The sequence below is a fragment of the Acipenser ruthenus genome, chromosome 29, assembly GCF_902713425.1.
Source record: "Acipenser ruthenus chromosome 29, fAciRut3.2 maternal haplotype, whole genome shotgun sequence".
Lineage (NCBI taxonomy): Eukaryota > Metazoa > Chordata > Actinopteri > Acipenseriformes > Acipenseridae > Acipenser > Acipenser ruthenus.
Window position 1 is genome coordinate 13,428,686 of NC_081217.1, and position 12,212 is coordinate 13,440,897.

The 12,212-nt window shown below is 46.3% G+C and overlaps 1 protein-coding gene across 1 annotated transcript; it reads right to left on the bottom strand.

The window, feature by feature from the left end:
* Nucleotides 1-226: 226 nt before the first annotated feature.
* srxn1 (sulfiredoxin 1 homolog (S. cerevisiae)) lies at nt 227-3,430 on the bottom strand. The gene is made up of 2 exons (XM_034907773.2): nt 3,098-3,430; nt 227-2,143 (listed from the first exon to the last, which is right to left on the bottom strand). The coding sequence occupies exons 1-2, from the start codon at nt 3,356-3,358 to the stop codon at nt 1,934-1,936; spliced, it is 471 nt and encodes a 156-aa protein (XP_034763664.2). The 5' UTR covers nt 3,359-3,430; the 3' UTR covers nt 227-1,933.
* Nucleotides 3,431-12,212: the final 8,782 nt, after the last annotated feature.

Sequence of the window (12,212 nt, forward strand, 5' to 3'; positions counted from 1 at the left end):
GTACAGCAGGACTCACGTTCTGTACAGCAGGACTCAAACGTTCTGTACAGCAGGACTCACGCTCTGTACAGCAGGACTCAAACGTTCTGTACAGCAGGACTCAAACGTTCTGTACAGCAGGACTCACGTTCTGTACAGCAGGACTCAAACGTTCTGTACAGCAGGACTCACGCTCTGTACAGCAGGACTCAAACGTTCTGTACAGCAGGACTCAAACGTTCTGTACAGCAGGACTCACGTTCTGTACAGCAGGACTCAAACGTTCTGTACAGCAGGACTCACGTTCTGTACAGCAGGACTCAGATGTTCTGTACAGCAGGACTCAGATGTTCTGTACAGCAGGACTCACGCTCTGTACAGCAGGACTCAAACGTTCTGTACAGCAGGACTCAAACGTTCTGTACAGCAGGACTCACGTTCTGTACAGCAGGACTCAGATGTTCTGTACAGCAGGACTCAGATGTTCTGTACAGCAGGACTCACGTTCTGTATAGCAGGACTCAGGCGTTCTGTACCGCAGGACTCACGTTCTGTATAGCAGGACTCAGATGTTCTGTACAGCAGGACTCAGGCGTTCTGTACAGCAGGACTCACGTTCTGTATAGCAGGACTCAGGCGTTCTGTACAGCAGGACTCAAACGTTCTGTACAGCAGGACTCAAACGTTCTGTACAGCAGGACTCACGTTCTGTACAGCAGGACTCAGATGTTCTGTACAGCAGGACTCAGATGTTCTGTACAGCAGGACTCACGTTCTGTACAGCAGGACTCAGATGTTCTGTACAGCAGGACTCAGATGTTCTGTACAGCAGGACTCACGTTCTGTACAGCAGGACTCAGGCGTTCTGTACAGCAGGACTCACGTTCTGTATAGCAGGACTCAGGCGTTCTGTACAGCAGGACTCAAACGTTCTGTACCGCAGGACTCACGTTCTGTATAGCAGGACTCACGCTCTGTACAGCAGGACTCAGATGTTCTGTACAGCAGGACTCACGTTCTGTACAGCAGGACTCAGATGTTCTGTACAGCAGGACTCACGTTCTGTATAGCAGGACTCAGGCGTTCTGTACCGCAGGACTCACGTTCTGTATAGCAGGACTCAGATGTTCTGTACAGCAGGACTCAGGCGTTCTGTACAGCAGGACTCACGTTCTGTATAGCAGGACTCAGGCGTTCTGTACCGCAGGACTCACGTTCTGTATAGCAGGACTCAGATGTTCTGTACAGCAGGACTCAGATGTTCTGAACAGCAGGACTCAGATGTTCTGAACAGCAGGATTCACGCTCTGTACAGCAGGACTCAGATGTTCTGGACAGCAGGGCTCAGGCGTTCTGTACAGCAGGACTCACGTTCTGTATAGCAGGACTCAGATGTTCTGTACAGCAGGACTCAGGACCATTTTTAAGGAGGGTTTTTATCAATTTATTCATGGGCCAGTCCTTCCAAAACAATCGATCCGGAGGGGCGTCCTGAGGCCGAAGACGCTTGGATCGCCGCAGATTCGATGTTTGGGTGGCAGGAGCGGTAGGCAACATTTGAATTGAAACCTGGTCGAGAGCCTGATCAGGAGCCTGATCAGATGTAACTGAAATAGCAGAAGGGGAGAAAAAACGGAAACTGGATGGACCCTGGATTGAAGCTGAAGGAGAATGATCTGTTAATGACAGAAAATCCTGGGAATCCTCAGAATCCGATGACAACTGCTGTAAGTACTCCATTATTGAGGTACGCAAAAGTAGAAGGGTCTTGAAATCGCTTAGGTTTAAGCCAAAAACGAAAAAACACAAGACAGCGAAGTAGAGGTGACTAATGTTTAAATAAGGTAGGTTTAATTGATGACAGCAGATGATAGGTTGTTGGTGCCTAGCTCCGCCCCCTGAACCTCACATATAGGTTAACATTCTGTACTGTAAGGGTCGGCTCCCTTGAGTTTTACTGTAGATCTGGGGTTGACGATCCCAAGTAAGTACGTAAATCTGATACAGTTGACTTGACGATTTTCGCAGGAAGCGTCTCCACATACAGTCTCTGGTGGGCTGCGAAGCGATGGCAGCCTCCAAATGAGTAGAAATAATCCCCCCCTTTCTGCCCCTTGATCCACAGAACATCGATGGGAGGAACTTGGTGTGCCGTTTCGGGATCCTGAAACACACCGAAAGACAATGCAGCTCAATTAACGTTGGAACAATAAGAATGTCAAAAAAGTTTGGGGAGACGAAAGGCCTTTCGGCTCATCAAGGCTCATCCCTTGTTAGCACACCATTCGCCCCACTAGCAGGTCTAATTTAATAGGACAGAATGTTTCTCGTGTTTTAGACATAACTACATGGAATAGCCTACCAGGTGGAATAACTCTGTGTTTCCTACCTTTGTGTTCTAAACTTACTTTTACTCATGCCTCTCATCCTACTCTCTGTGTTGAATTTACGGTAGTGTCTTTGGTCATATCAAGACTAGGATTTTACAAACTGGTCCCCTGTTTCCCTTCTTTTTTCTATGCTGAATTATTTGATGTCACTCAATTGGAAAAGCTGTTCTACAGATATATGTAAAAATGTTACAAACAGATATTGTCACTAGCACGCGATGCAGAATGTCTGCAGCTAGTTCTATGTAGATTAAGTGTGACAGATGCTCAGACAAACAGACACCAGATTATGATAACTTCAAAAACTAAAGAAAAAGAGAGGTAGGCGGCTCAAAGTACACACCGTACCACTTCAAATGAAGTGGATTACAAAACGAGTTACAAGACCCCTCTGTATGTTTAAATAAAGTGGATTACAATACGAGTTACAAGACCCATCTGTATTTTAGTACATTGTTTTATTAGTAACAGATATGATGACTGTTAGAAACACGATTATAGCTTATAATACTAATATCGATAATTTTCGAATACAATTTAAAAATAAAAACAAGACCACTCATTGATCATATTTCACTAATCAGGAATGTTATTTTCATCCCTGAAGGAGGTTGATTACTCCCATCCTGAATATGAGTAAGTCTGCATCAGATATCAGATTAAGTGTACAAGCGCAAATACATTTCAAGAATATAAACCAACTGGAACACCAGTATATATTATTTTACCCGTATCGTCTCCATCAGACTTTCTACTTTCTTCTCATCCAGTACAGGCGGAATGGGTCGGATGATTACTCTCAGCGGCACGTTATGCACCTCAGCAATGCTGTCCGAATGGATGCTGCTGGTCGAATTCCCATTTCTTGAAATATCGCCTGTGGTATTCTCGCTAGCCATTAACCCTGTAATAATACAACCAGATATTTTTCTAAAGGTCAAATTCCACCGACGGGCTTCTGTTCCCCAATTTCTTACTACTTGAAACATTCCAGTTTTATAACAGTCACGTCACGCTGTTTGTTTGAACAGGAAATATTTGCGAGTCATTGTTACTCAGCACGAACCACCTCACAAGGGGAGGGGTGTGTAATTGCAAATGCAAGAGTAAGACTTTGTTCGGTTACTGTAACTTCTCAAAAAGTCAACTTGGAAAACAGAAACATGATTTAATCATTCTGCAAGTTAAAATCTGAATGGGTTTTTCATAAAACTGTTTAAAAAAACAAGACAGGTCAGAAACTGTTATTGCATCGCTAATACATGAATATTACAGTTCGGTTAATTATTTATATAATTTGAAACATTGCCCAGTAAACCTAAGATAAATAAAATAACGTATAATCAAGGATGTAACTAGCTATGAGGACACAGAGGTCGTGTCCTCGCTTGTGTTTTTTTTTTGTTTGTTTTGTTTGTTTGTTTTTTAATCAACAATGCTGATTGATGCTCATGTAAAAATTCTAATAAACTACAAAAGACTCCTTCATTTTCTCTGTTGGTTTGCCGTGTAACATAGATTTGGAGGTTGAATAGTAAATACCAAGCAGTCATATAAATACTGCAGCTATAGCTTGAAACCTAAGTTTGACCTCGGAAGAATGTCAGCTGTGATTACCACGCTGAGTATAATAATTATTTAAAATATATCTGCCAGGAACTTAACGAGACACACTAATGTCATTGCTGGAAATATTATCTGTGACCACCAGGTGTCAGTGGTGCTCAACGGAAAGATAATTATTCTAAAAAATTCTCAACGTTTAATATTCTTCACCTGGATTTTAAGCAGCTGTGCAATGTCAAGTAATTAAAGTAGTCAATTTACTTGTTCTTAACAATTGTTTATTGTATTTATTTCATTTTCCTTCAATAGACAACTCATTGTTAATGCAAATACACACTTCCTGGGGATGAGAAACTAGAGTCAGGCTCATGTAATTAAACTCTTAAAGCTGCAATGTCAAACAATGAGATCCCTTTTACACCATATACAATCTCTTGGTATAATTTCACTACACAGTGAATGCTCGTCAACTATTCAGGGATTCCTAGATTCAGTGGAACCAAAGAACATTGAAGAACATTTTGCTGGGATAGTTAGTAATATATTAAAGCAGTGTGTGATGAGATATTGATGACCTGAATACATTACCCCAGCTTTTCTGACTCTTTTCAGTTTTCCCTATTCTCAGCTCTCAGACTAAGAATATGATTGTAGGTTATTTGCATTTCACAGGCTTGTCTCGTTAAAAATGCAGGCCAGCAATTGGAGACGTTGTGAAAGACCTGCCTAATGAGCCAGAAAGCAGCAGATTCCTCTTCATTCTAGAAAGACACGCTTGTGTTTGTGTGTGAGCGCATTCATTTTACTGTTTCTTCCTTCAAAGGAATTTTTAACAGCTGTCCCATATATTAATTCAAAAGAAGACTCAGGCGTTGTTATAGCAACAGGAGAAACCCTGGTCTGTGGACCTGTGTAAAAGAACTCATCCTGCTCTTCAAACGCCTCACAGTTACACAGCGCTGAGGCACTGCTTTCAAACCTAGGACAAGAACCTGTGAGAGACGTCTCTGTGCTACACAATATTTCAATTGGGAAGCTAGGAATAAATGAACAAGGACTGCTTCTTTCTGAGTGTTGTGAAGCCGTTTGAAATGGAAGTGTTACCTGAAGTGTATTGAATGTGACAGTTGCTTATCACATGGTGTTATAGAGAGTGGCCTGTGAGTTGGAGCAGCCTGCTTGCAGCTGCACACATAACTGTGAAACTCACTGAAACAAGATACTGCACACTGTTAGAGCATCCTTTCACAAACACTTTCACACCTCCTATTAATAGAAACACACCATTAATATTTCAATCAGAATCAGATGGGCTGGACACAAAAATATGCACTGGAATCGAATGAACGGGTATTAAAACTAAAAAAAAAAAAAGAATTATGAAAGATTCACCTGGGCTTGAATCTAACAGCTAAGTTCCCATGCCTTTCATGGTGAGGCTAATGAATTATTATGAAAGATTCCACCTGGGCTTGAATCTAACAGACCGCAGGAGTCTGGTAGTCTTAGGCCCTAAACAAACTCTACTCAAGATTAGATGTGTTTTGGGGGATGTTCTATGAACCACTGTCAGTATTGAGTGGAGCTTTCTTTCTATGAACCCCATCAGTTTTGAATGGAGCTTTCTTTCCATGAACCCCATCAGTTTTGAATGGAGCTTTCTTTCCTAGACCTCTCTACAGGCCTGCAGCACTGAAAGAATGAACAAATAATGCTTTCCCCAGTTATGTTCAGCCCTGCCGGGTATTTCAAATGCTTTCTTTATTCATGCAGTTCGTTGTTCAGCCAGCTAATGCAGAGAAAGAGTTTAATTTTGGTCTAATTCCTATATCTTTTCAGGTCAGTGAGCAACAGTAGCTCTTAGCATCAATCTTTAATGATTTACTGAGCGTGAACTTAAACCTGTTGTTTGCTGAAGCAAACAGCACCAGCCTCGTCCAGATCTACTTAACCCTCCACATGCTAGCAGATCCACACACTTTCCGTAGCATTTTGTTTTTCTTTTTTGTATTTGTTCAATTAGGATGAAGGTAATGTAACAAAGTGTAAAGCCCCGCAGTGCATCTCCTGTGACTCGGCTCGCTCACTGGGCTCAGAGCATAGGGCCCTACATGGAAAAACACTGCAGTACATTGAGTTCATCTCCACAGAGTCGGATCACTACACGGTGCTAATACAATAATTCCACTTCATCTTGCCTAATATATATTGCCACCACTTTGTAGGTCTTACATTTTCTGGATAAATATATCCTTTTAAAAAATGCATGCAGTACCGGTTGTACTGTAGATGGTGGTGTAGTTTCTGAGCTCGCACACCTGCAGCCCATATTGTTAAAATACACACTGTTCCATCTAACAGGGCATTTGTATTGCTTTCTTCTTCTAATGCAAACCCCAGAGAAGTGATTGGCATCTGTTCATGGACCTCAGGAACCCCCTCTCCTTCCGGAGAAAAGACAGAAAACTGCTTACCATGGATCCTGTGGCCTCGTGCTGAGGATTCGCCAGTCCTGTCTGATTCTCAGCTGGAGCTGCTCAAGACTTTTTTTTCACACACTCAGTTAAGGACATAAAAGCTTCACTGTCCAAAGTGTCAATACTAAAGTAATATGCTCAGACATGAATCTAATCCGATCCAGACTGCAGTATGAGGAGCAGGAAGTGGCAGCTCAGTCTTCTTCTCTACAGGCCTATGGCACACAAACAGATACTTTTCAGGCTGCACTGAAGACAGAGATAGCATTAAAGATGTTACTGCAGACGTGACGCTGCTTCTAATCTCGCCATTCTAATCCCTGCCTGCTCGGTCTTCCTGAAGGGGCTGAGGGCGAGGATGCAGTCTCCTTCCTCCAGATCAACCTGCCCAGATGGTTTCCGTCCTTGGCCTGCAAGGATCCAATTGAGACCGAAATAGCCCACCGTATTTACAATGGATCAAGTGTCCAAGGAAACAAGCCACGCACGCTGATTTTCAGACTTCTTCGGTACAACGACAGGCAAGCTGTCCTAAAAGTATTTAAGCAACCAGACACTCAAATCATGCAAGTTCAGAATAGGCTGCTACTGTTTCTCGACTACTCTAACCACAAAGCAGAGTGTAGGAAGGCCTTCAAAGCTATGCAGACGTCCTTAAAGCAGACAGGAATCAAGAGGTTTCTACTTTACCCAGTGAAGCTTAAAATTATACACAACGGCCAGTTCACCATCTACACCACTTCTCAATTATACACAACCCCCAGTTCACTATATACATCACTCCTCAATTATACACAACCCCCAGTTCATCATCTACACCACTCCTCAATTATACACAACACCCAGTTCACCATCTACACCACTCCTCAATTATACACAACCCCCAGTTCACCATATACACCACTCCTCAATTATACACAACCCCCAGTTCACCATATACACCACTCCTCAATTATACACAACCCCCAGTTCACCATCTACACCACTCCTCAATTATACACAACCCCCAGTTCACCATATACACCACTCCTCAATTATACACAACCCCCAGTTCACCATATACACCACTCCTCAATTATACACAACCCTCAGTTCACCATCCACTCCTCAAGATGCCCAGCGCTTTGTTTGTCGAATGCCTCATCCATGGAACAAGATTGACTTCTGGTTCATTTGTACAACTGGCCTCAGTTCTTGGACGTTTGTTTACAATGTAGTTTGCAATGCTTGCTTGTCACCAGAGGGGCGCGTAAACTATTCAGAGTTGTGTTCCTGCTAGCCAAGTTATGTTTAAGTGAGGGGTTGTTTCTGGAACTGGAACTCTTTATATTTCTACAGGCTTTTGGGTGTGTGTTGTCCCATCTTGGTTTGAGATCCACAAAAGCTTCTGTTTTCTTTTCGTTAGCACAAGTGGTATGGCAGCGTGATTCCCTCCCTGCCTGATGCCCCAGCCGGCTGGCATCGTAGATGTAGTTGTTTCATCATTGTATTTTTTGTTTCTATTTGTTTGAATCTGTGTGCTTCCTGCAGTACAGCCTGCATATTGTTCTTCTTCTTTTTGTTGTTGTTGGTCGCTTGCACAATGCTTTTTGTTGTGGTTACATTTTACCTTGGAACATGCATGGTTTAAATACACCCATTAAGAGAGCTAAATGCCTTGATTCCCTCCACCGTAAGCATGTTACTATTACACTCATTCAGGAGACCCATCTTTAACCTGCCCATGTGCACACATTCCAAAATAAGCATTATACAATTAGTGCCTACTCTTGTACCTTGAACAAATCAAAAGGAGTAGTGATTGTAGCCGACAGGAAGCTTAAGTTTAGTGTTGATGTGTCTGGGGGTGATTCTAAGGATAGACTATGCTTTGCAATGATTACTTTGAATGGCATTAAATCGTGTCCCAGTTTTTTTTAAATCCCCAGTTTTTTTTTAAATGTTAGACTTAAACTGTCGTGATTCCCCGATGCTGCAGTTATCCTTGGGGAGGATTTGAATCTGTCTCTTAATCCAACACTCGATATGTCACAGGGCACAGCAGTCTCCCTTCCCCCCACTTCCAGGTATTTTCAGTTTTGCACAGGAGTTGAATGTATGGGATGCATGGAGAGTGAAAACCCTGAATATTAAAGATTTTCTTTCTTTTCTCATTGACACAAAACATATTCTTGCATTGACTATATTTGTATTTCTCCAAGTGTCTTTCAGTATATTATCTCCACTGATATACTGCCTATTCTGATTTCAGATCACACCCTGAGGGTGGGTTAGGTCGGCCAGAGTGTCCTCGGCTCACCACGCACCAGCGACCCCTGTAGTCTGGCCGGGCGCCTGCGGGCTTGCCTGTAAGCTGCCCGAGAGCTGTGTTGTCCTCCGACGCTGTAGCTCTTGGGTGGCTGCATGGTGAGTCCGCAGTGTGAAAAAAACACGCGGCTGACGGCGCACGCTTCAGAGGACAGTGTGTGTTCGTCTTTAACCTCCCGAGTCAGCGCAGGGGCGGTGAGCGGAGCCTAAAAATAATTGGCCATTCCAAATTGGGAGAAAATAATAAAAAATAATTGGCAACTACTAAATTAAAAAAGAAAAAAACACATGACGTTTGGGCTACATGATGCGCCCGCCCTTATGGAACAAACATATATTTTTAATACACGGTAGAAAGTATGATCCTTATACTTTTCATATATAGAAATTGGCCCCTTTTTATATATTTAAAATATATTTTAGTCTGTAATCCTGTGACAGAGAGGTTGCCGTGCGCAGTGATGTCACGGACCATGAACACAAAACCAAAACAAGGAATGGTGGCGCAAAACTGGAGCACAACATCGTTCAGTGTTTGATTAAATAATAAAACAAACAGTTTAAACAAAACAAAACAAAACAAAACAAAACAAAAAGCCGTGTTGGCCAAACACACAGAAATAAACAAATAAGTATTGTGCTGATGTAAAAACCAGCATGCTTAGCAGTTGTTTATATTTTACTTATTTGACCTCCTAACTCCTCACTCGTTCTCCACTCGTTCTCCACTCGTTCTCCACTCTCGAACACCCTCTCCCTGAGCGCAGACAGCTGCAGGCTTTTATATTCTGGCCGAGGGGTTAACTAGCTATTAATTATCTTATTACCCCTCGGCCACAGTCTGCACGCGTTTAGTAAGGATGCGTGACTGTCAGCTTTGCATCTGCGCCGCAAACAATAATATGATAAATAATAATAAAATAGCACATGTATATATAGGGGCGGGACACTCCGCCACAAATCCATATATTTATTTTATATGGATTACAGACTAATGAAAATATATGGTGCACCATATAAATAAATATATGGATTACAGATATATTTTAAATATATCTGTCACAAAGACGGCCGGAGTGGGTGGCGTCAGACCAGAAACAGGAACACAAACGACAGAGAGATGTGGAGTTTGGTGGAGCTGAGCGAATGCTTTCGCTCAGCATTTAATGAATAAACAGACAGAAAAATAAACGGTTGTAACAAAACACAAAAACAGGACACGGCACTATACGCCAAAATAAAGAGACAAACAAAACAGACTAAACAGTGAACAGACAAACACGGTGAGTGAAAACACTAATTACTTTACTTTACTTTACTTTGCTCTCTTTTCTCCTCTCTCTCTCCCGTTCTCCACTCACCGAACACCAACCCCCAGTGAGTGAAAACATGCAGCTTTTATGCAGTTGTACCGAGATTCGATTGCTAGTCAATCATTCAATTGGAATCTCGGTACAACTGCACGTGAATTAATTAAAGTGCAATTCCCCGTGCTCACATATTATTACTTTTTACTTGCACGTGATGTGATGTGCCATCCCCGTGCCTAAATACAAATATACAATTTACACACACGTGAAACACAGACCCGCTTATATCCCGTGTACCAATGCTTATACACCAACATTTACACACAACACGTAACATATAACATACACAGGGGGGCACTTTGCCACATATACCCCCCTTTGTGCAACGCACACATGGCCTCAATGGCCACCTCCCCCCTCAGTCCCAAAGTCCCGGAAGAGGGGGAAGCAAGTTGTTTCTGGGGGTGGCCATGGTGGAATGTCTGGCACCCCCCAATTCTTCGTGGCTGGCAGCTCCCTCTTCCGGGGCTTCAGCCACACTATCTCCTGCCGCGAAAGAGCAGCTGGGGGAGCTGGTCTCCTGACCTCCCCCCCCCCCCCCCCTTCTTCATGGCCGGCAGTTCCCCTCCGTGGGGCTCCGGCCACCCAATTTCCAGCAGCGAAACTGCTGCGGGGGGAGCTGGTCTCCTGACCTCCCCCCCTTCTTTGTGGCCGCCAGCTCCCCTCCGTGGGGCTCCGGCCACCGTGTTTCCTGCCACGGAAAGGCGGCTGGGGAAGCTGGTCTCCTGACCTCCCCCCCTTTCTTTATGGCCGGCAGCTCCCCTTCATGGAGCCCCGGCCACAGTGTAGCGACCCGAGGCAAAGCAGAGGCCCCGGCGACCCCAGGCGACGCAGGACCCTTGACGACCCCAGGCGAAGCAGGATCCCTGGCGACCCCAGGCGACGGCAGCGGCCCCTCGGGAGGAGACGGCAGCAGCAGCGGACCCTCGGGAGGCGACGGCAGCAGCAGTGGACCCTCGGGAGGCGACGGCAGCAGCAGCGGACCCTCGGGATGCGACGGCAGCAGCAGCGGACCCTCGGAGGGGAGCCCCTGGCCATAGAGGCGGCAGCGGGAGCTCCACTTCTCCCTCGCACCCTGCACCCTGTGTGGAGCAAAAGGCAACCCCAGGTGATGCGGAGCGGCTGGCAACCCCAGGCGATGCGGAGCGGCTGGCAACCCCCGGCGATGCGGAGCGGCTGGCAACCCCCGGCGATGCGGAGCGACAGGCAGCCCCAGGCGATGCGGAGCGGCTGGCAACCCACGGCGATGCGGAGCGGCTGGCAACCCCAGGCGATGCGGAGCGGCTGGCAACCCCAGGCGATGCGGAGCGGCTGGCAACCCCCGGCGATGCAGAGCGGCTGGCAACCCCCGGCGATGCGGAGCGACAGGCAGCCCCAGGCGATGCGGAGCGGCTGGCAACCCCAGGCGATGCGGAGCGACAGGCAGCCCCAGGCGATGCGGAGCGGCTGGCAACCCCAGGCGATGCGGAGCGGCTGGCAACCCACGGCGATGCGAAGCGGCTGGCAACCCCAGGCGATGCGGAGCGGCTGGCAACCCCAGGCGATGCGGAGCGGCTGGCAACCTCCGGCGATGCGGAGCGGCTGGCAACCCCCGGCGATGCCAGACAGACATCCTTGGGCGAAGCGTGGCGAGCATCCTTGGGCGAAGCGTGGCAGACATCCTTGGGCGAAGCGAGGCGGGCATCCTTGGGCGAAGCGAGGCGGGCATCCTTGGGCGAAGCGAGGCGGGCATCCTTGGGCGAAGCGAGGCGGGCATCCTTGGGCGAAGCGAGGCAGGGAGTCAGGACAAGCTGGGGTGCGGGTGTCGGCCCTCTTCTCGTCCTCTGCGGCCGGGCGGTTCTTCCCCATGCTTCCCTCAGCAGCCTATGCAAGGGCTGCTGAGGACCGCCAGCATCTAGTCCTGTTTTTTCTCGTGAAGGGAGAGGTAGCTCCTGCTCCTCTCCTCGTGACGGTGGGGGAAGTGATACCAGCAGGCATTCATCCTCTGCTGGTTGGGGAAGTGTTACCAGCAGGCATTCCTCCTCTGCTGGTGGGGTTGGCGGAGGCGTGTAGTCTCCTGCCGGTGAAGGTGACGGAGGCAGAGGCAGCTCCTGCTGCTCTGCTCCTGCCAGTGGAGGTGGGAG

Excerpts from the sequence above, each read along its gene's own strand:
- srxn1 (XM_034907773.2), bottom strand. The coding sequence starts at position 3,358 with ATGTTTCAAGTAGTAAGAAATTGGGGAACAGAAGCCCGTCGGTGGAAT. Across the intron at positions 2,144-3,097 it reads GTCTGATGGAGACGATACGG|GATCCCGAAACGGCACACCA; the intron begins GTAAAATAATAT and ends GGTGTGTTTCAG.